The following is a 27,827-nucleotide window of genomic DNA, read 5'->3' as shown; positions in this document are numbered from 1 at the left end:
CCTAGGTCTTCTGAATTCAGTGAAGCATTTGCCAATTCTAGAATAACACAAGGTAAAAAGAAAGTAGCTGTTTTATCAGCCTGCTTGGATATCTTGCCTACTAGGCTGCTTGCTTGGCCACTCCGAGTTCCCGTAGAGAATCAGTTAGCCCCAACCGTATCCAGTTATCGATCTCTTTCTGGGTGGCAACAGCTATATACCCAAGCATGCCGATTGCATTGACCCCAGCTTCTTTATTGATAGCAGCGCGTTGCCTGGGGAGGACCATCATCCAACGTTTTGTGAGAATAAAATTGTGCGGACACGCAGCGTTGGGTAGAGCCGTGCCAAAATTCTCAGAGAGTCCCTTCCCTTTCTTGGTTGACTGCTCCAGAAGATGATTATAGATCTCTAGCAAGCGTTCTGGCGTCTTGTCATGGGGATTCAAGCGACAATAGAACCATTCAAACCGAACTCGGGGTGGCTCACCATCCTTTGAGTCAAGAAAGGACGCAAAGAGGTTCGGAGGAGTTGGAATCAGCTGCAGGTGCTTATGCAATCGACTGCATCCTCCATCCTGCCCACAGTTGTAAAAGGCAACGTAGTCAGTGTCTAATGTTGACAAAAGAGACCACAACGATTTGATATCGTTGAGATCAAGACCCTCATATTGCCGCTGATAGCCGTCAGATGTTACGAGCATGAGATGTGGCCGTGCCCAGCAGAACTTGTTGGCGACCAGAAAGTGGGAGGTGCTGATTTCGCCAATCTCAAAGCCATGAGTACTGATATCGCTTCCCTCTCTCTTCTGATCCAGCTCATCGATTCCATTTGTCGCTGGTGGATTCAATTGAATTGTTGGCTTTTTGGCAAGAGCAGAGGTAAGCAAGAATTGGAACTAGGAGAATATGGTCAGGATCCCTGTGGGTATGTATCCATATTCAAACATGGCGTGAGGCATACCTTGAGGTCTCCATCAAGATGTTCAATTATTTCTTCCTTGTCACTGTATATGACTGTGCCAGAATTGACAAGCTTGTCGAACTCGGACAGTATAAATGATTCATCCATGATTGTCTTGAAAGACAAAAGTTCGAGGGCTTTGCCGGTATTGCAGTATGTGCTGTGACGATTTGATGGTGATGGCTTAACCACACTTCTTTAAAAGGTATTGAAGGGTGTAGAGCGTATGCTAGTGACTAGCTGCTCGGGGTATTTATCATTGCATGCTCGCGAGCTGATCCATGATGTTGTAGTATCGTACCGCCCCGCCCCACTTTGCCTGCAGCTTTGAATGCCGTCAAATACTGATCTGTATATCATCATTACGCCTCTTATTTGCGTGCTATTGTCAGTCATACAAAGTAGAAACATCCCACACGATTACCTACCATATTGGCTCAGTGGTCAATACATGGCACCCGCAGGGCCACGTCATCAAAGTAGACCCCTTTAGCTAGCTGCTATTGTACCATTCTACACCGCTAAGACGAAAGCACATCTATTATTGGGGTTATGCTTCAAATGCTACCTACCGACTTTGTCGCCCGGTACTGGTATATCGGTCGAGTCAGAGTTCGACGGACCATCAGTTGTAGGAGTTTATCCAGAAAAATATTGTCATTTAATTTGGCCTTCAATCATTCAATCTTACTCGTAAGAACCTCCTCCCAAGTTTTCCATCTAGATGAAAGCCCCTAAGTCGATAGCATTGGTCGGGGTGTACACAATGCTGGCCGATTACGAAAGACGCGGTGCTACTGAAGATGAAATAAACGAATTACCACATGTCGCCGACTCAATATCATCCATTGTCTGGATCGCTCTTGTGGTCAGCGGTGCAGAGCGGTTCCTATTTTATGCCGCGACAACTCCTTGGCGTTAGTCCCACCCTTCTAAACTGTTGCAATACAGGTATGACGGATATTAAAATGTGTGTAGAGAATTACGCGCAGTATTATCGTAAGAATGCCTCGATTCCAGGTGCACTAAATTATCTCCGATTAGCTTCGGGTTAATTTGTTGATACCTTACGCCGACTTGCTGGTCCCGCGAAGCTGGAACCCGCTTACTCAGGCCGCTCATGCCTACGCTCAGCTCATGCTTAGTGAGAGAATCAGGGCACTCAGATGATGATCAGTGAGTGGATCACGGTGCTTAGGTGACTATCAGGTGATGATCAGTGAGTAGATCAGTCTGCTTATGTAGTACTCAGTGCGCTTAGGGGCGTGCTCAGTTCTACTCAGTGAGCAAAAAGCGGCAAGGTCTAAGCACTAAAAAGGAAAGGGAGCGCCAAGAAGTGGCAGAGGAAATCAAGTACATAGGTTCTTTGCGGGTGACCCGCGGGTACCTGCATTTAATATAAACAGGCTGCTCTTATTTATATTTTCGTCGCCCTCCCCAAACTCCAGGATCGTCTTTCGTGACAAAGATACATGCTGCAACCCCCACGAGTCTAGATGTAATTTGGAATCGTTTCAAGGTTACGTTTACTACTGTCCAGAACTTGCCTTTTCGTAGTGATTCCCATGCCCGTCCCGTCCTGTCAGCTCATGGAATCGCGATTCATCTCGTCCCGTACTGTCCCGCACACTTTTCCTATCTCATTGGCTAATGGGTTTGCAACGACATGCTAAATTTATTCCAAAATATATGGGATATTCAAGAAAGGCATCTCGCGGCAAAACGATGCCTCAGTGCACAGTTATGACCCGTGCTTCAGGCTACACAGTCATTACAGTGCTGGAGACACCCATTTAACTATATCAACCGCAAATTCTGCAAATAAATTTGATTGCCTCCAACCGATATGTGTGGGTCTTCTCTATCAATAAGTAGAATCTAACCAGCGAGTCAGCAGGTCTGGTTCCAGGTGATAGGGTGGGGACTGGGCTACGAGATATGCTTCTGTAACGACCGGAAGGCTTCCTACCGACTGAATTAATCAGTCGGGCTCACCAGACCACCGCCACACTTGAAACACTTGTTCGGAAAACCCGAGCATCTGGAGTGCATAATTATTGAAACCTAACCTTCGAACTTTAGTGCGAGCGGGTGCGCTCGTCGCGACATAGAGCTATACGCATTTGTCTCCATTTCGTTTCTTAGCTAAACTTGTCTGATCTCAAACTGATGAAAACTAATTCCTCACATACGTAAAATCTCTCAGTTTCGTATGAAGACAAATCACCCGTTTGAATTATTATGTTGAGCGTGGAGACGAGCTATCCATACATGATCGCAGGTCTCACGGCTTAAACTCCGGAAGTGACCGCTGCCGTACACATGGTCCAATGACTGGAAGTAGCTCTCGACTAATGGCAAGTACAAACATACAAAGTCCCCTTCACAACAGCCCTGATGCAGACATGGTGTAGTAATGAGGTATTGTTTCACGTCAAACCAGCCATTGAAGGACTACTCCAAATGGGCGCTAATATATCCCGGTGAATCAGGAATCAGGTTGTTGCCATGGGAGCGAAGGTAGCATAAAGTTTCATCTTTGGTAGTTATGGCGCGGACGCACGTCACCTGCTTGTTACACAGTTCGATACACTCATCAATGCTCTTGACGACGATGTCATGTCCCAAGTCGTTCTCGCCATGCTTGACTATGTTGTGTTAGGGGGATATTGCAATGTTCTGGAGTAATACTCACTCGCGTTGCACCAGATCCTGTAGGTTCTGTCGCCAGAAGTAATGGTCTGCTGCTCATCCAGTTGCGTGTCGTTTTCACCTATCAAAAACCGGATTAATCAGATGCGATATCCACATTTTCTAGGATGGCCAACTCTCACAGATTTTACGTTCTGGAATACTAGGGGGCTCTGGCTCTTCGTAGCAACAGCAGCCACGACCGAGCCCGCCTCGAGAGCCTGAGCCTTGGCCAAAGCGAGCACCAGCGACCCCAGACCCCTGCTCTGTCAGTCCCTGAGCCTGCGTCGAGGGGAATCCGTCCAGGAACTGAGTACCGCACACAAGAAGTAGATTGAAAATCTTGACCATAGTGGCAAGGGGAATTATAGACACAATGGAAGGGCGGGAATTATTCTGATCCCGCACTATTAAATAGAAGGCTATACGGTGTAGATCAGCTTCAAGGTTGCACTGACATTGCCGCTTTTGTGAGCCCGCATAACTACTGAGTCGATGCATACGCCATGTAACTAATTCCTGCAGCAGGAAGCATGTATGCCAAGATCACTACGGAGTAGTATAGGCGCCAATGTAATAACTCGTTACAATTACCAAAGAGGGGTAGGTTCATCAATCCCCTATTCTTTGGCGTATTCTACCTACGGCTACAGTAGGCTATCCATGGACTTTTCCCCCAACGTTGTCTTCATTGCTACTCGTGCTTAATAGTAATAGAACTAAAGGCGATGTTGATCATGTCCCTACATATCACATATCGATAGACCTATTGCATGTATAACCTCCCTAAATGTTGCTCTGCCTACTCCCTGTCGCCGCAGAATTACTAGAACCCAAAAATAACGGCTACCTCGACGAAAGACTGGAGTCGATCTTAGGCAAGGCTGGTTTCCTTCCAGTATATGTACAGGTTGGAAAAAGAAATTTTGAATGCGAACAGCTCGACTTCGCAAAATAAAAGGTTTAGCACATGAGAAAGCAAGGTGTCTAATGTTTGAACTTTCTGAAGTCAATTGAAGGTACGAAGTACGATGAGATGGAGCCCAAGTTAAGGCTTAGAGGTTGATACTCGAAATAAAAATTCTTGATATCACTTCGCCTAGTGGAGCTTGCTGGCTCTGAACTATTGTACATGCAAAGTTCCCGTTTGGACAACTTCCTCTCTCGTATCCTTCCAGCTCCAAATGTTCATACCAATCTTAGTACCTGATTTTACCGGCATGCCTGCGTGCATTGTTTCCCGATAACCGCGTCCATCCTCCCGAATGTTGACCCAGTAGACGGCGCTACCGGCAATTGGCTTGAAAATGACCCCGGGCTCGGTCGATGTACAGTCGATGTAGTCGCACCAGGCACTTTGTTCTGGTCGCCTAATCAAAGGGAAGTGGGTGCCACCACCGGTACAGTTGCCTTGCAAAAACACATTGTAAGTTGAATAGCGATTGAGACGATTGGGCGGCGAGTCGAACTGGTCATGGTGATAGGAAAAGAAGCCATTCTCATGGTAACGTTGGAGAGATAACGGTTCCATGAGCAGCTTTGACTCTAGGTTCTGATAACGGATTGCCCTCTGTTCGATACATTGCAAAATTTCGTCCCGTGGAGGCCATGCATTTTCTGATTTTCGGAAGTTGTCATCGTTGCTACTTACTCCGTGTCGGTAGACCACAGATGGAGAGAAGCTTTCTTTCCTGTAAGTCAAGCATTAAAACCCTCAATAGTTCAGTTCCGGAGAGGAGGGGCAGCATACGTAGACTCCAACAAGTGCATAATCTCATCTGCAGAAACAAAGTTGGGGATATAGATGATAAGAGGGTCTTCATGCAGTGTGAAGTACTCTATGTGCGAGAAATCCGGACAGGCGAGTGACTCGTTGGCAGCGATGAGACCTAAGTCCTGTAATCCATCCGGCCACACTTTACCATCGGGCTCGAAGTTTGTCGGTGCAATTGATGGCTGGTCGTCGTCGAGACCGAGGACAGACACACGTTCATCTGGCATGGACACGCCGACCACATGGACGCCCTGTGAATTGGACTCAAACTGTATCGATAGAGGGATTGTAACATGGAATCTTTCGATTTCATTGACGGCCATGGTTATGTGAGAAAATTAATATGGGATTGAAGAATTGGTTGCACCTGAGCTGGTATTGAGAAAAGATGGAGGAATCTAGTGGGCGCACTGGGAAAGACCTAAAGCTCATGATTTTTTCGTTACAGAACCCTTCATCTTTTCGGTACCGTTTATTTGTCGTATGCAGGCTAGTATCAGCTGGAGCATTAGTTCCAGCCAACATGATTCATCTAGTTGGCGTGCATGAAAAAAAGCAAGGAAAGCTTCCCCAAGGTTACATTCATCGTGCAGCACTGTTTGCAAGTGACAGAATCCCCACGGGGCTGGGTCGGGGCGAGCTGAAGGTTCCCGCAAACTGTATGCGGGTATATGCAGGTAAGATCTGAGTGGGTCGAACTAGTCATGCAACTGCGGGCACATCCTCAAAAAATGATATGTCCAAAGGAAAAGCCTCGGGAAACCCTATCATGACCTTAGGCCACGATAGTACCTAACTACATGGGAAAAATTAACGAGTGGACTGCGAGAAACGTGGTACAATTCTTTGTAGAAATAGAAATTAATTTTTACACTGAAATGACAGACTTAAAACAAGAAAAGCTGTTATATTGATTAAATAAAAGAAAAGAGTGTTTGTCCAATCAACCTAAAAGCAAATAGGGAACAAAAATTCAATAATCACAACGTTAAGTTTGCAGCAAAATCAACGGTCCTGCGTAATAATCTTTCCCTCTGAATATGCTACCGTATTTCTTCCAGGTGCTCTTCCCTCCCTCGCTTATCTTGATAATACTTTCGAGTCCTGGAGGGTGGTCTTCCAGTCGAAGATTATCTACATACGCCATTGATCTCGTTGCTGCCAGGGGAGGTCTCTTGACATGGGTTATTGAAGCAACCATAGTGGCTGCCGTCGGCTCGAAACAGAGCAATGGCGCCGCTCGCAATGTTTGTGCAGTATGCCTGAGCGACTTGCTTTGGATCTGGTGCTGGCGGAGCGGGCGCCGGCATGGCTGCACCACCAGGACATCCGGGATCGGGGAATCCGAAGGTAAAAGGCAACATAGCGCAGTGGGTAGGGCTAATTCTGGTCCACTTGAAAAACAAGGCGTCTGACTGCCCGAAGAGCGAAGCCAGGAGAACCAACTTGAAATTGGTGATTTGCATTTTGTCTGCGTGGTGGACTAGAAAACCCGGGTTCATTAATATATGGAGTTGAAGTGGCCGCCGTGGAAGAAGAGGATACCTTCAATGCTTTGAAGTCACGTCAAATAAAGATATAGGATAAGACTTGATTGGGTATTGGGTGTAATTGACGATTGAGAAGGCAAATGGTCTCTTTATACTTCAAGATCTGGGACTAGATACGGGGATACGATACTACCCAGGTCTTCTACCCCCTTATATGTTTTCATCTCCCAGTCCAGATATACAATGCACTCAATCACATTGCTTCTTAATAAATCATGTGAATCTGTGCTGTCTTGCATGCAAATTTTCCATTAGTTACGCCGGGAGCAGAAATATATGCCTCATGCATATGATACCCCGTATTACGTACATTCATCCCCGCAATCTTTGTCTCAATCTGTCCACTCCCGCATTATCTTGTACGAGGGCTAGCTGAATACTAGGCTAGCTGAGTAGTGGACTAGCTGAGTAGTGGTCTAGATCGTACACGGAATACCACAGTTAGACCTCGCCAAAGTCGCGGGTCGGTTTTCGCCCCCGGGCCCAAACCCGCCAAGAAATTAAATGACAGCAATATATGCGATCTTGCACGACTTCCTATGTGGTATGGGCTGTATTACGATGGTAGTTCTGTAATATGCAAGCTCATGGGTCCTTGGCGGGCCGTGGGTAAACCCATGTGTACCCAAAAAAGCAATTTGGTGAGGTCTAACCACAGTTCTTGTGCATGGTCTATTGCGAGGTTTCACAAGAAACCCAATCCTATCTTGCATGAAAGCGAGGCTAGGCTACTCCAACACTAGAAACTATTGAATTGAGGGTTTAGTTTCGTCGTACTCGGTAATACAGAATATTTGTTCACTAAAGAGGGCCACATCGACTCGGCATATGATTGTTATCCCTTCCACAATCGGCCTATTCTATAAGTATTCCCCTCCTACCTCCCACCTAGTTATATCTCTATCTTCTTTGGAGTTTACTCGGTTTTTATTAAATTACAGACAATGAGGCCTGACAACACTTTGTATCTGATTGGGGTGGCCCTCCTTGGGCTTACAAACGCACAGATCAAGCCCGGTCCTAGGCCTAGCAGTGGTAGTGGCATCCAACCTGGCAGCGGCGGTGCCATCCAGCCTGGCAGTGGTGGTGGTATCCAGCCTGGCAGCGGCGGTGCCATCCAACCTGGCAGCGGCGGTGGTATCCAGCCTGGCAGCGGCGGTGCCATCCAGCCTGGCAGTGGTGGTGGTATCCAGCCTGGCAGTGGTATCCAGCCTGGCAGTGGTATCCAGCCTGGCAGTGGTGGTGCCATACAACCTGGCAGTGGTGGTGGTATCCAGCCTGGCAGCGGCGGTGGCATCCAGCCTGGCAGTGGTGGTGGCATCCAACCTGGCAGTGGCGGTGGTATCCAGCCTGGCAGTGGTGGTGCCATCCAACCTGGCAGTGGTGGTGGTATTCAGCCTGGCAGCGGCGGTGGTATCCAACCTGGCAGCGGCGGTGGTATCCACCCTGGCAGTGGTGGTAATACTAGCCCTGGGTCCTGGACCTGTCCTAACCCACCGAAGGCATACAACCAATCGCCACCAATCACCACTAGCATATCCTGTCCTGCGAGTAAGTGACTCTTTGCCATCATCAAATACCTCTTAGTTTCTAATACAATATAGGTGATGGAAGTATCTACGAGACACTTGATGGCAGCTGGTATTACCTGCAGTGCTGCACCCAAAGCTCTTCCAATGCGCTGTCCGTCGGTACACCGCAAGTTTCTAGCATGAAGGAATGTCTCAACAAGTGCTCTGAGATCGCGAACTGCGAAACGTGAGTTGGCCCATGGCACACCCTTTAGGTGCACTGTTTTACTAACATTTTCCAGTGTCTCTTTCGAGCCTTCCACCCTTTATTGCAACCTCCTTGACTTTGGTTCTTTCTCTCAGACCTCTCATGGAAGCCAGCTCTATGCCTTCCCGACTTCCCCCCCGGTCACCAAGCAGCCCAGTATGACAACTCGCCGGTGCGCTACCACCTGTCCAGAAGCTAATGGCCAGATCTATGTGAGCCCATACGGCGAAGTAAGATGATACTCCCGAAGCCCCTTAGGTGATGTTCCATGTTCCCTGCTGACAATGAATTTAGACCTTCTACATGAGCTGTGGAATGCGTCACGGCACCCCGTACCTTAACGTCGAGAAAGTCTCAACCCTGGAGGATTGCATGGACCACTGCGCAGCTTCTCCTTCTTGCAGCAGTGTTGACTTTGACCAAAGCAAACAAGTGTGCTATTTGAGCAACAATGACAGCCCTCCAACTCTCGAAGCTAGTCGATTTGCTAGTGCCCACTCCGTCGGCTGTTCTGGGGCGTGCGAGGGCTGCGGCAAGCAAAAATGTGGCACACAGCAGCAGCCAAAGCCCAACACGAATCAGTGTGTTGATAACCAGCTTGTTCATGTTGCCAACCACCCATTCCGGGTAAAATGCAACCAATGTTACACAGGCACAGCAACAACATCAGTATACAAACCGGAGGCCAAGACTCACGAGGAATGTATGCAGCTCTATGTGTTGGAGGCTAATAATTATGCTGGGGCGAATTGGTTGAAGAACGGCGGATGTATTTTGAAGCCTGTAGGGTCCGCAATCTCGAACCACGCCGACTGTACTGCCGCCTTCGTGCCCCTCTGGAAGTGATTTTTGGTTAAGATCCTCCATACTGTGTTGCCATCAGCAATTGTTATCTTGTCCTAACTAACTTTTACTATTTGTCTTTGTGACAAGCTCTGCTGAGCGTGCAATGCCATCTTTTGGTCGTTATCTCATTTGTCTTGTCATTCCAATATCTTTATCTACAGAATGTGCTTGCTCGCCATTGTTGCACCTCGCACCCTAGTCAATTGAGATGCAACAAAAATGAACACCTCTTCTCAAAATGTCCCAGGTTTCTCTCCACTATAAATTGAGCTTTTCCCACATCAGGCCTAAATTTCAACATCAACTAAAATTATGAGACAATCGCTCACTTGATGGAATATCGCACTGATATTTGGAAAGATAATACAATAGGCGGACCCTTCTGAATACCCATTACAAACGGATTTAACTTCCATTTTTACTCGGCTAACAAGGCCTCGCTTCATCACTGCGTGGTGACATTGACCTGCAGTCTAACAAGGGGGCCTGTGTAGAACAGGGATACGTGTACTACCTAGGCGCGGGGATAAATTTACACGAGAGTATCATACATGCGTCCTGCTGCAGGCATCGGTGACACGGCATATGCATCAAATCAATAGTTATGCTAGCTCACAGGCACGGAGATGGCCGCTGTCACCTCGAAGTTGATTAAGCCGTAATATTTCCAATTTTCTTCGCTCAGGCTTGTATTTAAGAGTGCGAGATCACAATAAGTCCCCCTCTTCCATTGTCCGTATCCTTTCTCTTCCTCCCAATGGTGAGATTTTTAAATCTACTTCTTGTGTGCGGTGCTCAGTTCCTGGCCGAATTCCCCTCGACACAGGCTCAGGGACTGACAGGGCAGGGGTCTGGGGTCGCTGGTGCTCGCTTTGGCCAAGGCTCAGGCTCTCGAGGCGGGCTCGGGCGTGGCTGCTGTTGCGAAGAGCCAGAGCCAGAGCCTGAAGCTCCTGTTGAGTGTAATCCACAGTGTAAGGCGGCGCTGAGATTTGTTCTCGAGTATCCCACAAGTCAGGTGATGCTAATAGTATTCCTTAGGTCCCTCTGCCCATGCAAAAATCTTTCAATGCAATGGCCGGGCATTTAAGCAGTTCTGTGGCATTCGTAAGTCTCGAAATTCCCAACAAAACAATGGCATGGCTTCATATTAACTACATTTTTAGATGTCGCTACCCCCACTCTGAGAGAGTTTGGCGTGTCTTCTTATCAAGAATGCTTCGACAGCTGTGTTCAAGACACCGATTGTCATGCTCTTGATTTTGCGGACAACCACTGCTGGCTGAAAACGCAAGGCGTTGATCCGCCCCCCAAAGTTATGCCTAAGAATCAGGATATAAGCATCATCTTTCTTTAACGAAGTTTCACTGTAACGACATTCGAAATTGGGGTTTCAGATCAATTTGCGTTATCTTGGTTGACATTCTGATAGCCAGAACTGCTTATATATATTTTTGTCTGACCAAATTGTGTTCGCTCCCCAGCCCTTACCAACCGTAATCCCAAACTTGACGGCAGACTGAAATCTTTAAAAGTAATCCCTTTTCAATGCGGCGGGTTAAGATGAAAATGAAGATCAGAGTGTTTATCCTACACCAAATTCCACCGCTGTAAAACAGAATGCCCGAGTGGTGCAGTAAATTCAAAGCGATATACGCCGGTTGCTACAAAAGAGGTGGGTTAGACGCCTCGGTGATATCAACTAGGGTTGGCGGCTTAATGCACAACGTTTCAATGGGCTAACGTGGGGGGAAGATCAGTGTGGCCGCTTGCAATTTAGAACCACAATACCTAAATGTAGTTAATTTAGATAAAGGATTCATACCGATATAACCCTTCGGATGCTAACACAACTTCCTTCCTGATTTGTCAGGCGTCACTTTTTTTCCGCCAGTTTACTTAAAGTCCACCGAGCATGCTTCCAGCGCAAACTTGAGGTAATCCCATTTACTATGTAGCCCCCTAACAAAGTATCAAGTCACTTTCGTACTCTACCACCGACCATGCTCCTAGCATTACACTAGTCCCAAATAGGAAACCGATGCTGTTTTCGAAAAATGCAGAAATGAAGGAATTGACCTATGCAACCGCCAGCTGGCTAGTTTACGTCGAATTCTTTATAATTTGTATTGTACCCGCTATTTACAGAGTCTCTCTGACGCTTCATAAGGCAGTCGAACTAGGAATGCTCGCCGGCGATACCGTATGAGCTCCCTAGGCCGTAGCTGAAACTATTCCCACCCTGTCATCGCTACAATTTGAGTCCAAAGTCTGGACCTAAAACCTAACCCAATCTAAGACCTAATGCTAGGTACCTATTAGGGCCCTAGGAAAACCCAATCTTATATAAAAAGATCTCTCAGCGTTTATAACACTGCTAATTTATCCAAATAAAAAACTTATTTTTATATATGTTTAGACTTCCGCTGCGTATATGTAAAGTAAAAAGGGTACTAGTTTTTGCAGGTCAGAGCTTGACAACTAGATAAGGTGAAGATGTATTACAGGAGTATAGAGACTGATTCTTAAAGAACTTCCGGGTTCACCTAGAAGAGGCTATTTAACATGAAGGGCAGCGTTACGGAGAGTCAACGCTAACGTGTCGACACCTATACATTGTCGATCCTCTGTGGTTGCGAGAATCAATGCATGCTTCCTAGAGACTCCGTGACAATTAACGAACTAATTTATCTTCGTCGCATACTAAACATTGATTACTTCAGTTAGCATTGTTACATAGCAAGATTGTAGATCTTTAAGTAATGCCGTCCACTCGCTATCTCCCTAGCAGAGGTCCAAAGCCCGAATAGGGCATCGTGGGGCTAATAAACGAAATATCTATAGGAGCAAAGCCAGAAGTAGGAGACCGATCGATAGGTCTAGAACGAACGGTCACATTGACGACGCCTATCCTTTTTAATAGGACGATAGAGGCGATCTAAAAAAGGGTTGCACGTTGCACGTGATAGACTAGTGTGTTGCATTTTATTGATATAGCTTACTTAGGCCGCTTATGCCTACGCTCAAGTTATGCTCTGTGAGCGAATCAAGGTACTTAGATGGCGATTAGTAAGCGGATCAGTGCGCTCAGGTGATGATTAGGTAATGCCCGGAGAGCCACGATTTTGATTATGTAAAGATCGGCGATCAAGTCAACGGTACTCAGGGACGTGCTCAAATTTACTCAGTGAGCAAAAAGCGGCAAGGGAACGCCAAGATGTGGCAGAGCAAATCGAGTACATATATAAATCTGAATTGCAGTTGGACTGGCAATACGATAGTAGCAAGCTGTACAATGACATTCTAGTGAGACACGACAATTGGCGCGAGAAAGGCCAAAGCCGGGGTAAAACGGCCGGATCCTCAAACTAAATTTTGCCTTCTCCACTTCTCCAGAACTCAGTCTTCTTCACCTCCCATTTCCCCCGGGCTCACTCACCACTCCTCGCTGGCGATATGAATTCGCCGACTCCTTTTAATCCGCCTCCTGCGATTGAAACCACACAGTAGAACTGAGCACGCCCGCCTGGGCTCGCTACTTAGTCCGCGCGGACACACCGGAGTCATGGAGGGTCGTCGCCCGGCGACACTGGGCGTCTCAATCACCTTCTTCATCCTCGCCAGTATCTTCATCGCGCTCCGGTTCATTTCGCGCATATTCGTGGTCAGGAAAATTGGGTTACACGACTGGTTGATGTTGGTCGCATGGGTATGTGGGATTCTTCGGCCCAGTTCCTGCATGATCCCGGGGACGGAGTCACAATGGACTAGAGGACAGGGGGCCTAGCAAGGTTGGCTCAGAGGCTAATGCGCCTGCAGATTATCGATTTTGGCTTTTCTTTTTCGCTCTTCTTCTCCGTGCAGAAAGGTCTCGGCCTCCATTCGACTCAGATCAGACCGGAGGATGAACTAGCTTTTAACAAGGCCAACTATGCGTTTACCGTTCTCTACGTGAGTACCAATGGTCCCTTGTTCCACTGCCTCCCTAACAACTTCCCAGAACCCGGCGTTAATGGCCGTCAAGACCTCGATCCTTGTCTTCTACCTGACCTTGACACGAAACCAGAAAGTCTTTCGATGGGCGAACTTTGTCACCCTGGGCGTCGTGAACGCAGCGGGCCTCGCATTGACATTTATCAATGTGTTCCAATGTACTCCTCTCAACGCCGTGTTTCTTTCCGACGTCCCGCCCAACGCGCATTGCACCGACATTGTCACCCTGTACCTCTCTTCCTCCCCGGTAAATATTATCACCGATCTCGCCATTCTCTTCCTTCCGATGCCGCTTCTGACGCAAATGCGCCTTCCCTTCAAACAAAAAATCATTTTGGTCATCACTTTTTCCTTTGGCTTCTTCGTGGCCGTGGTCGATGTTATTCGAATTGCTTTTCTCCAACAAGCTGCCATTTCTCGCTCGCTTCAAGTCAAATCTATTCATATTCAGAATTATGGAGGGGTGGACTTCAGCTGTACGACTTCAATTTCTCCCAATTTAACACGTGCGAATTTGAGCTAACGGGCTTTAGGGTACGCGTCACTCTCCTTCATGTGGTCAGTTGTTGAAGTCAACGTCTCGATAATTTGCGGTTGCGTCCCGAGCCTCAAGCCTCTTGTGACTCGTCTTGTGCCGAAGTTGATCAAAGACACCAATGATACCTCTAATGGCACGCAAAACGGACGTTATGCAAACGGAGAAACACCCCTTGCAGTGCCATCGCCTGCTGCAGCACCAGGGGGTCTAGGACTGCCATCGTCTTCCCCAACTGGGAGCGAAGTTAAAGCAACTCGCAAGGATAGCGTCTTTGCGCGTCGGCACAGCTCTCGCAACTCCAATGAACCAATGGACATATTGGACTTCTTGGGTCATCCTGAAACAGCAGCGACGCTAGACACAGAAGCAAATACCAACACTAGCACATCGTACCCGCCTGATATCACATTCTTTGACTTTGTCAACATGAAGAATCCCGAAAGTATGCTCAAGCTGAATACTCGAGAGTCAATTGCTCCGATTGCCTTGACTACACTCCTATTCTTCCTTTGGGGCTTTGCATATGGATTACTTGATATCCTGAATACTCAATTCCAGACTATCGTGCACTTGGGACCATGGTCGTCATTGGGACTTCACGGTGTCTATTTTGGTGGATACTTACTTGGTCCTCTCTTGGTTGGTGGGCCTGTATTGAGAACCTGGGGATTCAAGTCCACTTTCATGACCGGCCTGTGCATCTATGCCTGTGGAACACTTGTCTTTTGGCCATCGGCTGTTCTCACATCAACGCCTGCGTTCATTACGTCGAATTTTATAGTCGGGTTTGGCCTGGCGGTCTTGGAAACAGCGGCGAATCCGTTCATTGCACTGTGTGGGCCGCTTGAAAATTCAGAGATCCGACTTAATATTTCACAAGGTGTTCAAGCCATTGGAAGTGTCTTATCACCCCTTTTGGCCAAAAGAGTTCTCTTCAAAAACGTCCAAGATGTTGCATCTTTAGTCGATGTACAATGGGCTTATCTCGGCATCGCCCTATTCGACGTGCTGTTAGCAGTGGCATTCTGCTATCTGCCGGTCCCCGAAGCCACGGATGAAGACCTGAAAGAATTGGCAAACAGACGCCGAGAAGACAACATGGCCAAGGTAGTCGGGGTCCCAGTCGTTTGGCTAACATTGGGCCTGGGCATCTGGTCCCAATTCTTCTACGTGGCTGGACAAGAAGTATTTTCAACAACATTTGGACGCTTCGTCGAAGCAGAACACCCAAATTCTTCTCTAACTCCTTTCGACTTCCTCACAATCGGGCACAGCGTCTTTGCCGTCGGTCGCTTCCTCGCTGCCTTTGCGCAGTGGTTCCTTAAACCACGCTGGATTCTCATGGTCAGCTATATCGGCATGATCGTCTGCGCCGTCCTCTGCATGAAGTTAAACGGCTCAGCTGCAATCGTCATGGCAATGCTAGTCTACCTCTTCGAAAGCGGTACATTCAGCATCATATTTGCCATCTCATTGCGCGGCACGGCCCAGCACACAAAAACAGCCGCTATGATGTTAACCATGGCAATCAGCGGCGGAACCTTCTTCCCTTTCGCAAACTACGCAGCCTATCTAAACAATGGCGAAGCCTATTCTTTCTGTGTCCTCGTGGCACTTTTCGCCGCCGGTGCCATCTTCCCCATCTACCTCAACTTCGTACCTGCGGTGAAGAAACAAGTCGATCCCGTCCCGAACGAGTACCTCCGCCGCCATCGTCGCCGACCACGCGCCCATCCCGGCTCAATGCCCCGTGAGAAAGAGAATCCTTCTCTAGGTGGCGTGTTTTCCCGTCCTCGCAGCCTGGTCTCGGATCCCGATCACCTACCTGATCTCCCTCTCCCCGAGGAAATCCACCGAAACTCTCTCGCAAACGACCTTCACGGCACAAAATCCAACTCGAGTTCCAATTCGACATCGAGGATCTCAGATACCAATCAAAGACCCTCGACCCGAAGCAATGATTCATGAACTCTGATAATACCTTTCGCTAACATCGGCCTTCCCTTCCTCCTTGTACGCTTTTAACGTCTTTTCGCTTTTAAGAACCCGCGATAATCTACCCTGAGATACCCCCTTCACCTGCTTTTCTCTAGGACTGAAACAAAACCCTTGTTTTTTTATGTTCTCTGTACTTAATTTTGGTGGCTGTGTCGTACTCCTTTTGCATTACTTTAGCGATGGTGTTGTGGGATCAAAACTCCCTACGGACTATTTTTTTTGGGTTTATACTCTTGTCTTTATTGCCTAATGAGATCTGAGATTTTCTTTGAAGACAACCCTGACCCTTGCGAACTAGAAGTCCCTTCGAGTCCCTACTCAGTCTGTTAAACTCGGTTGGGGGCTGGTTGGTTCTTTCCAAGGCATGGATGCGTAATTGCCATCTATCAAACATCCATATTTCTTAACCTTCTTTCCACTTCCTACTTCCATTTCCTAAACTCGCCCCCCATCGGCTGTAACTTGGTAGGTCTCAAGTGATATCGCTAAACATGACTCGTCTTACACGTACTATTCACCCGAATTTGCCAAGACCATGATATCACCAATCACACCTGCAGTTCAGCCAGGCATCTTTTTCCACTTCCGCAACAATCTCGTATCTGTCAATTTAACCTGGGCTGCTGCGCCAAAGTGAGGCTGAGGCTGAGGCTCAGGCGGATGACCTCGCATTTCATCATGTTTATTATCTCCAGAGGCGCAACCTCCCGATATGTGATTTCCTTCACATTCTCACCTTCAATACACCATGGCTGGGAGTGATGAGTCGCCATTTTCGAACTTCGGGGGCCGGGTAGGAAACTATCTGCTGGAGGACGAATACGCGAACTTTGAGGGATCTGAATACCTTGACGGATCTGAATACATTGACGGATCTTCGTCCCGCCAGGGCAACAGAAATAGACTCCGAAAGCGCAACCCACTCTTCAAGTCAAGGGCAAATGTCTCCCAGGATGACAAACCGGCCTCGCTTTTCAGGGCTCTTCGACGGTGGAAGCCGTTCGGCAAGAAGGAAGAACAGCCCGGATCTAACTTGATGCGGGAAGATGAGGTAGATGCAATACCTGTGGACGGGTTGTGAGATGTTATAGGGCACTGCGTTGACTCATATTCTAGGGCATTCCCACAGACGCAATTTTACAGGAACAATTCTCACAGGAACCGCCTACTCCGTCTAGTGAACTTGATCCTGGCCATGATCTCATAATTGCAATCGTCGAGGGGAAAGGAAAACCGCGAATACGTACTCTTCTGGATGAATTGCGCAACCCAAATGCTACACCACCCCATCCAGTCTATGGCAGTGTTCTCGCTGCGGCTGCGGGGGCAGGCTCAGTCGAAACCATTCGGCATTTGTTACGAGCAGGCGCAGATGTGGACATGCAACTGATGACCGGGAACTACGGCAGTGCCCTGTGTGCAGCGGCAGCGTCACATCATCCCGAAAATGTCAAATCTCTTCTTAGGGCTGGCGCTTCTGTTAACATGTACTTGGCGCAGGGCGAATATGGAAGTCCCCTTGCTGCGGCCGCTAGGGAAGGTTCAAACAAAAATGTTCGGCTTTTGATACAAGCAAACGCCGATGTGAACATGCGATTGAAAACTGGATCGCATGGCAGTCCTCTGTGCGCTGCTGTGCCTTCCCTTCATAACATCCAAGCTCTTCTCGATGCTGGTGCTGATGTTAACATGGAGCTGTATCAAGGCACATACGGCAGTGCCCTTGCTGCTGCTTCCGGATCACAGTTTCCTAAAAGCCTCGATGCTATTCTGGAGGCTGGCGCGGATGTTAACATGCAACTGTCGTTTGGCGAATTTGGCAGTGCCCTTGTTGCTGCCGCTGCTGCTCCTGATGAGTTAACCTCTGCCATGAATATCAAAGCCCTTTCTAAAGCAGGTGCCAATATCAATATGCAAGTTAAAGATGGCGCACACGGCAGTGCTCTTGCTGCTGCTGCTTCTCGGTCAAACCCGTCCCCCCGAGTCATCGAAACCCTGATCAAAGCCGGCGCCGATGTCAATATGAAATTGCATCATGGACCCTACGGTAGTGCTTTGGCTACTGCTACTTCTGTAAAGGCTGTGAACGCCCTCCTTGGGGCAGGAGCTGATGTTGATATGAAGCTTACGCACGGAAGCTTTGGCACCGCGCTTACTGCAGCGCTGCAAAGAGTGATCAATGCTCTTCCTGTAGGTTCTACACGGGACACAGAGGAAGAAAAGGTTGTCCAAATCCTGCTTGCCACAGGGGCAGATGTTGGACCACTGCATCAATTCTACATCGGGCTACTCCGCATACCAGACCCAATGGTTCGAGCAGGCTATGGCGAAGCTCACGAATTCAAGTTCGATTGGGAGCTTCCCCTTACTTTGAATTCTTCAAGTGACATCGAATCATATCTATCACACAAAGGGACTCTGACGAGAAATAAGAATACAGTCAGACTGGCGTCTTGTCGTGACTTTCTCGAGAACTCTTTTGGAGATATAGGAACGAATATACTGCAAGGAATCGTGAGAGCCCTCCGAGCATTTAACGGTCTTTATTGTGAGTAACAGGGCCACTACCCTTTCTCTTGATATTAATCGATAAATTTAGTTGACGGCACTATTAAACTTGAGACCCATAAATCCAAGATCTGCTTGTGGGTTACTACAGGGACCATCGAGGCACGAGATGCCTTGGAATGGATTTGCCTCACATTTCGGCAGACAGCTGAACATAAGATATCCGTTTCCACCCTCAGCGATGACCTTAATGACGGGCGTCCCATACCACTAAACAAGTTGGCCCCATTCACATCGTTCGCTTCATCTGCTGAATGTTGGTATCCTCTTTTTGACTCAGCCGTGATTGCATTACAGTCATCTGTTGAGCCGCAACTTCAACCATGTGAAGGGCTCGAGCTGGATTTTAAGCAGCTACTTAAACTCGCAGCTGTCGAGTATCCTATCATTGTCAATGATGGCATCGTTCTCATGGGCTACTCGACTGCACTTGTACCTATCAAGCAGAACACCGATGGAAGGATTATGTGGCACTTGGAAACCGCCACGGACGATTTCCAACTTCAAGGGTCTAACCTCCAAGCAACACAGAAGGAGTGGCTAAGAGTATCCACACTCGAAGATTTGTTATCCGCGCCAGCAATACTGGGCTGGTGTTCGGAAGCAGAAGTCCTCTTAGGCACCGATCGCCTAGAACCGAATGTGGCATGGTCTGGTGCAAAAGCCAAACTAACTACCTGGCATTGGAATGGAGCAAACCTCCAACTCCTGGCACAAACCGCTTCTCCATTGAATCTGGGAGTTCAGGTGAACTTAAGACTTGATCGATCAGTCAACACCATCCGGTTTAGCCCCTCTCGAAACTACCTCAAATGCCTGTCGAGTAGCTCTCAACAGCCAATTGTCCTTTATGATATAAAGACCAAAAGAGCCTGGCTGGTCTCACTAATTTCTGTGCTCCATCACATGTTGCTGGCGTATTGTAAAACGATAAACAAAGAATTCAGAGATAAATTCCCGCCTTTTGCTGCACCAGATACATCTGGCACTGCTTCTGCCTCGTTGGAGATTTTACGTGATAATGGAGCACTTGTCGTTGAGAGATCAAAGGTGAATGAGGAATCAGAGGTGAATGAATTAACTGTCCGCGATCTTATCATGGGATTTTCAGTGAATCTCTCAAAGACAACACTCCAACCTCCCAAGGCATCGAACATGCATCCGCTCACGGTATCCACGATTTTCGGATACGAATTTGCAGACATTGTGATTGATTCGCCAAGTAGTGAACTAAAGAAAAGCTCACTTGAAAAGGAGGGCCTGGCCTGGGTATCCCTGCTCAATAATATTAAATGCCTCTTCTGCTCCGATCTGGGCGATGCAATCATCGGAAAGCGCTCACCCTGGTTATCCTCACCCTGCAACAGCCTACTCGAAGGGTGCGATTTAATGGCAGCATCTATACAAAGCATGGAGCTCCTCGCTCAAAAGCACGGAAGCAATGCTCATGGTTCTTCATGTCAATTATCGAACGATCACTCCTGGTATCTTGCGGGTACACCCTTCCAGGTCTGCGAACATGAAGAGAAAGATTCCTGCTGGGACCGACCTGGTTTCCTAGAAGAGACGCTGCAAGAGATCAAAAGCCGACAAGTCGCGGTGAATGGTTCTGTTCAAAATGGCAATTACTCTTCCCTTGCCCAAGGAGCTTTGGTTTTCGGCTCACAGGCTCGGTCTAAGAGGAAGACCTTTCTCACGCTTGTCCAGTCAGCCGAAACTCGCAAGGTTTCATTCCAAAGCACGGCTAGGTTGGTTACTTGATCAAGGACACACGAGACCCTTCGGATCAGGCCTGTTTAGGCAGTTGCTTTTTACTTTCAGCGTCTGCTTCCTAGATTTTAAGAATGGATAGGAGAGGTACTATTGGCTGTTCGCTGCGAAGGCTGACTCCTAAGCCGAATGCCGATTCCGAATTCCATTTTCTATTCCCAGTTTTGAGTTATGAATCTGCTTCCTGGCTTTTCCTTTCGGCTATTTAATTTATCGAAGCGTTTATATCCCCTTGTAGCAAACCAGATCTTGTCGGGCCCTCTACATATACATGCATATCAGCAGCAATTAACTTGTAATATACAGCATCAACAGACAAACATCAAGATAAAAGCCACAAAAGCCACAATCAAACCATCCGTCTATCCCCGGTTCAGTTTTAGATAGTTTCAGATCCAATTCTTCACCCTTTTAAGCGCGGAACCAATATCCGATCGATGTTTCACATATCCCACATATATCCCACAAACGCACGAACCAGAACTCCAGCGCGTCAGTCCGGACCGTTGAACCCACGGTTTCAAGGCAATCCGCTCTAAAACATTACTCTACCCAACTTAGGGCCGCGCTTCCCTTCCGGACCAAACTTACGGTACCCTGAATCTCGAACAGGTGTGGGATTTGGAACCGATGGAGCTCGACCCGAGATTTCGACTGGGACCTTAGGTGTGTGGTCCACGGATCGGTTGCGAGATTGCTATGACGCGTTGGCGTTTCTCGGCTCTGGCGTGGGGGTGTTCGGGATTTGAGTAGTCTATTGTACAAGTGTAGCGGTCAATTGGTGGTCTCTACACGAAGCTTTATAACCGGAACTTGGATAAACTACAAGTTACTATTTCCCAATTTGGATTAGGTTGTTCTGCAGGACCTCAATATTGGTGCAGGGCTTGCATATGTGTACGTGAGTCATGTATTACCTCCGGGAACTTAATCAGTAGCGTATTATCAATTTCGGTGGACTTGATAGGATGAAAAAAAATGCACGGAGGTTTGTCCCCAAAGTAAAAAGCCCACTGATTTACACGCACGGGCTTTGACATGCCGCCGAAACTTGGTTCATTCGTGTTTCAGGCAGTTCTGCGATCTGCACGGGATTCAGGGACTTGGATCATCCCGGCAGAGACTTACTGATGTCGCATGTGCATGATGATCAACCCCCTGGACTAGTACACGTACAGGTAAAAAGGGGGGGAAAGAGCCACGCGGAAGAATAAATCAGTCCCCCGCTAGGAGCGCAAATGGCCAAAGAAAAAACAGGATGATCTCGGAGAATTTTCTGATATACGCCAGTCATGCGGCGCGGAATTCAGGGGACTCCGCAGGGACAGGACTAGCGGGACCCAAAAGCAAGCCTTAGCCTAACACTAAGGGGAACTAAGAGGCCAATAGACTCTGGGTTTCAGCTACGCCACGATTTGCCGACAGATGAATTTACAGTTTTCGGACTTTTGGGCAAACCTTACATGTAGGTCGAAGCCGCCTGAATAACCTTATTGGTTACACCTGCGATCCATCTAGATCGACAGAGATTTTGAGGAAAATATTATTTGCGATCAGTCTGGTAAGTTATCTCCTACATTTCTGGGGGTGGTTTTCCTTGCTTAGGATGATATTCCGCGAAACCATAAACAGTAGTCGAGGGGGGCGGAGGAAATAATTGGAAATATATCAAATAAAAGAGGCAATTAATTGGAAAGTAAAAGTGTAAAATAGCCTAGGGTGGACACTTAAGGTTCCTACCCAATTTATCCATGACGTCCAACTTCAGGTAAGATGATTTCACATGGGTCATCCCGCCCAGTGTAAACCCCCGATTGTACCTGGCCTGAACCTCCCATCCGTCGCTCTGACCTTCTAACTATATCTCTGGTATGTCGATTTACCGTCAAGTCCACGGTAAGGAAAGACACGGCTCCAAGGCACAATCTACCAAAAAGCCTCGATCCACTACGTCCAAGGAATGGCCATCTACGGGTGATTCTCAGATTGGATGTGGGGTGTCCACAGCGGAATAGCGCAAACCGGTGGGGGGAAATGGTGGAAAGACAAGTAACGGGACGGAGCAGATATTGGTACGGACGTTGGGGTTTGTCGGCTTTTTCTCCTTTCTCTCTCTCTCTCTTTCTCTCCCCATAGGGCCGCCATTACTTCACTCGGCCGGGATGACGTGCCCAGATATTAGTACACTCCGTATTTCAATTATAAACATTTTCCAGGAGGATTTCCGGGCGACAGTATTTTATGGCGCTTTTTTTCATTTTTTTCATTTTTTTTTTAATATATTTTTTTTTATTCCCCTCTGTGGAGGCTTTCTTACCAATCAATGGTCTGGTCTGGTCTGGTCTGGTCTCGTGTTCGTAATGGATAACGGATCCGATAGTACCGGGCAGAGATGCCGCTGCGGCTCGTATTGAGGATATGGCTTGGATGCGATTTTGAAAATAGGTATAGGTATATAGCATGCATCCAGATCTAGTATATTCCGGGAAACCCCCTGCGAGTAATTAAAAAAAAGGAGGGTAAATGGCAATCCCAGGATCTCCGTATAATGCTGGAAAGAATAAAGCCGCTGGACAATGGACAAAGACAGAATCGCTAGATGTGAAGTCCAAATGGGGCACAGAGGACGCCAAGTCGCCGACCCAATGTGAAGACAGTCAGATTCGAAAGAGAGACAACAAGGAAAAAGAAAAAAGAAACAAGGCGGAAATATCACCCGCGTGCACTGCGCGGCCGTGTATTCTGCGAGGACGAGTCATGGAGAATATCAGGCGCCCGGGGTCCAACCATCCAGTCCTCCATAGCGAGCCATTCACTCCAAGAGCGTTCAGCTGCTTCAATCTCTGCGTCCGTGGGGCTCTGTAAAGGGCGCAAAAAGGGAATGGTCTCCAGAGGCGGGATATCGTAGTCTTTCTTGACGGAAGCCCAACCCCCGCTCTTCGCGGCGAAAAGATAATTGCGTCGTTCCTGTTCCTGCAATGGGCCCACGCCGCTGCCCCAGTCGTCGCCGAAGAAGCCGTGCAGCACGCCTGGGAAGTCCATTCCGGTTGCGACTAGGCGGCGGATGAAGGGGATCAGAGAGACCGAGGGCGGGCCGGGGGGCTGTGAGCCGGCTGGAGGGATGTGCGTGGCGGAGGAAGACGAGGATGGCGAGGTCGAGTTAAAGACGGGGTTCGGTTGGCGCTGGAAAGGGAGTCGGATGTTCAAGAATGCGGAGAGGGCCTGGACGGGGACGCTGTGCTGGGCGTGGTCTAGAAAGTATCGTTGGCAGCTCTGGTAACCTGGGTACCATTCGAAGATATCGAAGTTGTCGTCCGTTCCTGGGGAGGCGCCGGCCAGACCGATCATGGTGGCCGGGTCGAATTGATGGGAGTTCATGGATGGAGGATCTACGTGTCTGGATAGTTGCTTAGCTTTGGTATTTCCTCTCTCTATTCGGGACTGCGCCTCGCTCCGGGAATCCAGTGGGGTCAACTGCGGTGCCCCGAGCTGCACTTGCAATGAGGTCTGTGAACACGAGGGGTAGTGGAGAAGGGAAGTGGTTACTTGGAAAAATAATCCCTACCCCGACGAAGGAGGCGAGAAGAGATAGGGGTAGAACGGAACAGGTCCCTGATGGCCCGTCGAGGTTGCTTGTTGGACATTAGGGGACCATGGGGGGAGGAGGGATGTTCAATGCAGTACTAAAAGAACGTACATTTTGAATCCCGCGAAGGGAAAGAAGTCAGTCAAAAGGGAGGGAAGAGTAAGAAATATTCTGGAACATTCATAGAAGAGAAATGGGGGTCTAATAAGAGAGAAAGAGAGAGTACAGTATACCGGAGTATTTTTTGAATCAGATCCATCACGACGGGTCTATCCGGTCAGGCCAATCCTGAGATCTGCTTGTCCACGGGTCAATGGTGGAGACATGATCGATCTAGGCAAAAGGCCCGCTAAAATATTATTTATTCCTACTCGGGAGTGATATGCTGTTACATCCCTGGTACTCTTCTACAGATCTCACTTTCCGCCTCTGATTGGCTACCTCAATCGAGATGGCGTCGATTCTAATTTCTTACCTTTCTCCTTTTCGGTATCTTTACATATGACCAGACTTACTTCACTGTGTCTCTTAGGAGGGAAAAGGGGTTCTTCAACTGGCGCCGAGTTATTCAATCTAACCCGGACTGGCTGCAAGGCGCCTAGTCATGATTGTAATCGCAGCCCACGAGGACACCATCCTTTCATTGTACCACGAACTGAGAGAGGATAACTGGTCCGATGGTCGCCGATTATACTAACCATGTGTCCTGCAGTGCAGTTTACATTGAATCCGGCCAGTCCCAAGTTAACAATAGATCATCTCCGGAGTGGCGTCTTAAGTTAGTGTTATGATGGACAAAAAGTGAGCTGTATACTCCGACAGAAACGGGCCTTGGATATCGCGTGCAGGAGACCGAGAAACCCCGAACCCACTTCGGCTGTCAGTAAGCCGATTTGTCTTCAGCTCTGTCAGGGGCGAGCAATAAGACAAAGCACTAATCCCATCCTCCCATCCCAATCCATCCCAGTCTCCCAACGCAGGGACCAGCTAGAGCCCCCTATAGCGGGGACCAGTTTCCGATCGCCCCAGATCCCAGATCAGAAATGACAGAGCTGATCTTTAGGGAGGTCTCCATTCCAGCACATGTCCTGCTTTCATTCGGCTCTCCTTTTCTGGGGTTCTGGGTCATCTGCACGCCATAGTAGCGCTAGGGCCAGGGGTTAGAGAGGCAATTTGGTACTTTGTTTTTCTTCATGTTGCGTGCATAATTCATCGTGATCCTTTTAATGCTCAATCCGTGACATCCGATCCTATCTCTGCTTTCTGTTCTCCGCATATCCCTTCGCCACCTATGGAGTTCACCAGATCTACTACTTTAATGACAGATGTCGGCGATTCTCCAGATATGACCTGCGCTGCTGTGCATCTGGAACCTCCAGTCGAATCAGCCAGCCATATCGACCAAGTGGTCTAAAGGTTCGGAGGTGCCCCTGATAGTGATGTGTTTTGGCCACGAATGATATACCGAGGTACTGCAATGCGACGTCGACTCGAAGTTCAGCATGCACAATTCAGGGGGGTCAATGTCCAGGGTTCACCACAGGAACCAGCGAAGAGCTCAGGTTCGTTCTGCTAACGCCGAGCGCACCAACCCGTTTTGCAGTCGCGCACAGTAACCGGTCCCGTCGCCGAGTCAGAGTGGAACTGACGCCATGGCCGGAATATTCGTTTCGATTCTTAGGAGATCACGGTTCAAGAATCCAATCTGTCCGACCTACGGACGCGTCCATACTTGGCAGACAGTATAGCCACAACCCAACCCCCCAATCCACTTGGCGACAATGTCTTCGGTTCCCTTGAATAGGAGGTGAACGATGAACAACGCGCATGACAAGTCTCTGCGCTGCTGCCCAATGAACCAATCGGTCGGATAACCGCACACCGATTCCTGAAACAAAATGATTCAACCGGTCGCTCTTGGTCTTATGGTATTTCAAATCAGTATGCATAGTCGGCTGATCAGAAGCGAGGCACTGCACTTGGTCGGTGTTGAGATGAAGACCCCGCGATCGGATACTGATAAAATCGTGCAGGTACACCTCTGGCTCTGATGGTCGACGCATTGGCCACAGACGAAGAGTATGCAGAAAGCATGGGGTTCGTTCTGACCGCTATCTGTCGTGTCCCACTGGCGCTAGAATGCCATGTCGACCTTGTTCAATGCTTGTTGATTGGGTTATGGAAACACTGAAACTCATAGTGTCAATAGGGACTTCACAACCTCCTAGTCGATGCAATTTACTAACCTGGTAATACTAACAATGTGGTGAAAAACTTGTGTTCAAGATAACGACGGGGAGAGAACTCAGACTGCCGAACTCCAGTACATCCATACACAAATACGTTACGCTCTGAGAGAGTTAACCGATTGGTTCAAAACACAAACGAGCACCATCTCTAAACACCAAACCCGAGTCCCGCACCACCAACGTGACCACCTACCATATCGGGCAATCACGAACACAACCCAGAAAGAGAAACCCAAATGGCATACAAATCACCCTATATCCTCCTACCACCCCTGTAGGCATTCGAGATCCCCGCCACAACGCAAATAAACCGGAGCAAGCAAAACGATCAGACCACAACCACTCCATCCCAACCCACCTCAAACAGTAAACAAAACGTAGATCTCAAGTAAGGCAATGACAATGAGTCAACAATGACACCCAAACGCGGGGTATCAATGATAGGGAAACAACGGCCGACAATAGCCATCCGATTATCATTCCTGGTTGCGGGAGATGCCCGTTGCGGAGTCCGCCGATGCCATCGGGTTTGGCCTATCCTCCCGTTTTAGCTTCCCGGCTTGGCGTTTAGGGGATTATGGCTTTTACTGTGTATGTACAGTATTAAAGTATTTAATAATTCGAAATGGGTTTGATTGTTGTTATGGTTTGATGTGGCTTGATGTGTTCCAAGGTTGGCTGGGTGGTCTGTGTCTGTGTGGGGTTGAGGATCTATGGTAGGTTTGATCCATGTGGATCGTGAAGAATGGGATCTAGATCTATGGATATGGAGTCTGGCTTGCGATCTAGCAGGTACAGTACCTATGTGGGTAAGGCAGACCGACGGGTGCCCAGATGGTTGATATAAGACTGTTGTGATTTTAGGTCTGGTGACGTGATGATGCGACGCAGGTGCACTTGCTGGGATTGTTTTATGCAGGGACTGTTATTTAGAATAGTGTATTGTCTGATAATTGACACGTGAGGGGGACTTGTAGTTACTTATCTCTGTTTACACTTGTTTCTATGGACTTATTTGTGAGCTGATACTGGGTTGGTTAGTGCTTCAAGGTGGAAACTGTTTGTGCGTGACTACCTCTTTCAAGAAGGTAAGTTCTGGAAAGTATATTCAGATTCACCAAGCTATCCGGCGTGGGGGACAGCTTTCACATTGCTTAGTTTTGAGATGGGTTCGAAGTCTTGGTATATAGTATAGGCTTTCGTTGATCACATCAAACCCAAACGCGATGACGATGGCGCTAGAAAAAAGCTTATTCTTTATTCAAAAAGAACTACATAGCATGGCTAGCAACAACATCAGCATATCTTCATACATAACCGGCTCAGCCCTATGATGCGCATCGGAAAGTTAGTTCACGAAGAACTAAACCCCAACACAAGCAGGAAGATCAAGTCTATTTAATATTGCATATATACAATCCCAGCTGCAACTACGTGGTAGTGCAAATTCAAATTAAAAACCCCCGCAAACCCCCGAGATTGATAAGAACAATGCACATGCAGTTCCTTGCCGGGGGGGGAACCAGGGATCGGGACTAACTCAAAC

The 27,827-nt window shown here is 48.1% G+C and overlaps 8 protein-coding genes across 8 annotated transcripts; 4 read left to right on the top strand and 4 right to left on the bottom strand.

Annotated features, from left to right (window-relative positions):
- Positions 1–100: 100 nt before the first annotated feature.
- Positions 101–1,050, bottom strand: PENARI_c017G11340 (uncharacterized protein; the record flags this gene model as incomplete). Its single annotated transcript, XM_022634438.1, has 2 exons — positions 101–877; positions 943–1,050. The coding sequence occupies 2 exons, from the start codon at positions 1,048–1,050 to the stop codon at positions 101–103; spliced, it is 885 nt and encodes a 294-aa protein (XP_022485852.1).
- A 2,346-nt stretch (positions 1,051–3,396) lies between these two features.
- On the bottom strand, positions 3,397–3,984 carry PENARI_c017G06267 (uncharacterized protein; the record flags this gene model as incomplete). Its single annotated transcript, XM_022634338.1, has 3 exons — positions 3,397–3,590; positions 3,638–3,715; positions 3,777–3,984. The coding sequence occupies 3 exons, from the start codon at positions 3,982–3,984 to the stop codon at positions 3,397–3,399; spliced, it is 480 nt and encodes a 159-aa protein (XP_022485925.1).
- Positions 3,985–4,756: 772 nt separating this feature from the next.
- On the bottom strand, positions 4,757–5,730 carry PENARI_c017G09508 (uncharacterized protein; the record flags this gene model as incomplete). Its single annotated transcript, XM_022634398.1, has 2 exons — positions 4,757–5,324; positions 5,384–5,730. The coding sequence occupies 2 exons, from the start codon at positions 5,728–5,730 to the stop codon at positions 4,757–4,759; spliced, it is 915 nt and encodes a 304-aa protein (XP_022485902.1).
- Positions 5,731–7,901: 2,171 nt separating this feature from the next.
- On the top strand, positions 7,902–9,582 carry PENARI_c017G07217 (uncharacterized protein; the record flags this gene model as incomplete). Its single annotated transcript, XM_022634361.1, has 4 exons — positions 7,902–8,508; positions 8,562–8,715; positions 8,771–8,966; positions 9,031–9,582. The coding sequence occupies 4 exons, from the start codon at positions 7,902–7,904 to the stop codon at positions 9,580–9,582; spliced, it is 1,509 nt and encodes a 502-aa protein (XP_022485859.1).
- A 626-nt stretch (positions 9,583–10,208) lies between these two features.
- Positions 10,209–10,766, top strand: PENARI_c017G06277 (uncharacterized protein; the record flags this gene model as incomplete). The annotated part of the gene is made up of 4 exons (XM_022634339.1): positions 10,209–10,240; positions 10,430–10,553; positions 10,621–10,686; positions 10,746–10,766. The coding sequence occupies 4 exons, from the start codon at positions 10,209–10,211 to the stop codon at positions 10,764–10,766; spliced, it is 243 nt and encodes an 80-aa protein (XP_022485698.1).
- A 2,378-nt stretch (positions 10,767–13,144) lies between these two features.
- PENARI_c017G08759 (putative MFS monosaccharide transporter) lies at positions 13,145–16,078 on the top strand (the record flags this gene model as incomplete). Its single annotated transcript, XM_022634389.1, has 4 exons — positions 13,145–13,288; positions 13,399–13,530; positions 13,580–14,048; positions 14,106–16,078. The coding sequence occupies 4 exons, from the start codon at positions 13,145–13,147 to the stop codon at positions 16,076–16,078; spliced, it is 2,718 nt and encodes a 905-aa protein (XP_022485827.1).
- Positions 16,079–16,856: 778 nt separating this feature from the next.
- On the top strand, positions 16,857–20,437 carry PENARI_c017G01777 (ankyrin repeat domain-containing protein; the record flags this gene model as incomplete). Its single annotated transcript, XM_022634254.1, has 3 exons — positions 16,857–17,159; positions 17,225–18,656; positions 18,708–20,437. 3 exons carry the CDS (start codon positions 16,857–16,859, stop codon positions 20,435–20,437), a joined length of 3,465 nt encoding a protein of 1,154 aa, XP_022485921.1.
- A 2,721-nt stretch (positions 20,438–23,158) lies between these two features.
- On the bottom strand, positions 23,159–23,794 carry PENARI_c017G08450 (uncharacterized protein; the record flags this gene model as incomplete). Its single annotated transcript, XM_022634379.1, has 1 exon — positions 23,159–23,794. One exon carries the CDS (start codon positions 23,792–23,794, stop codon positions 23,159–23,161), a length of 636 nt encoding a protein of 211 aa, XP_022485898.1.
- Between the last annotated feature and the right edge of the window lie 4,033 nt (positions 23,795–27,827).

The sequence above is a fragment of the Penicillium arizonense genome (genome assembly GCF_001773325.1).
Source record: "Penicillium arizonense strain CBS 141311 chromosome Unknown PENARI_contig017, whole genome shotgun sequence".
NCBI classification, from domain to species: Eukaryota; Fungi; Ascomycota; class Eurotiomycetes; order Eurotiales; family Aspergillaceae; genus Penicillium; species Penicillium arizonense.
Note: the sequence above shows the minus strand (reverse complement) of the source record. Positions and strands in the feature narration are given on the sequence as shown.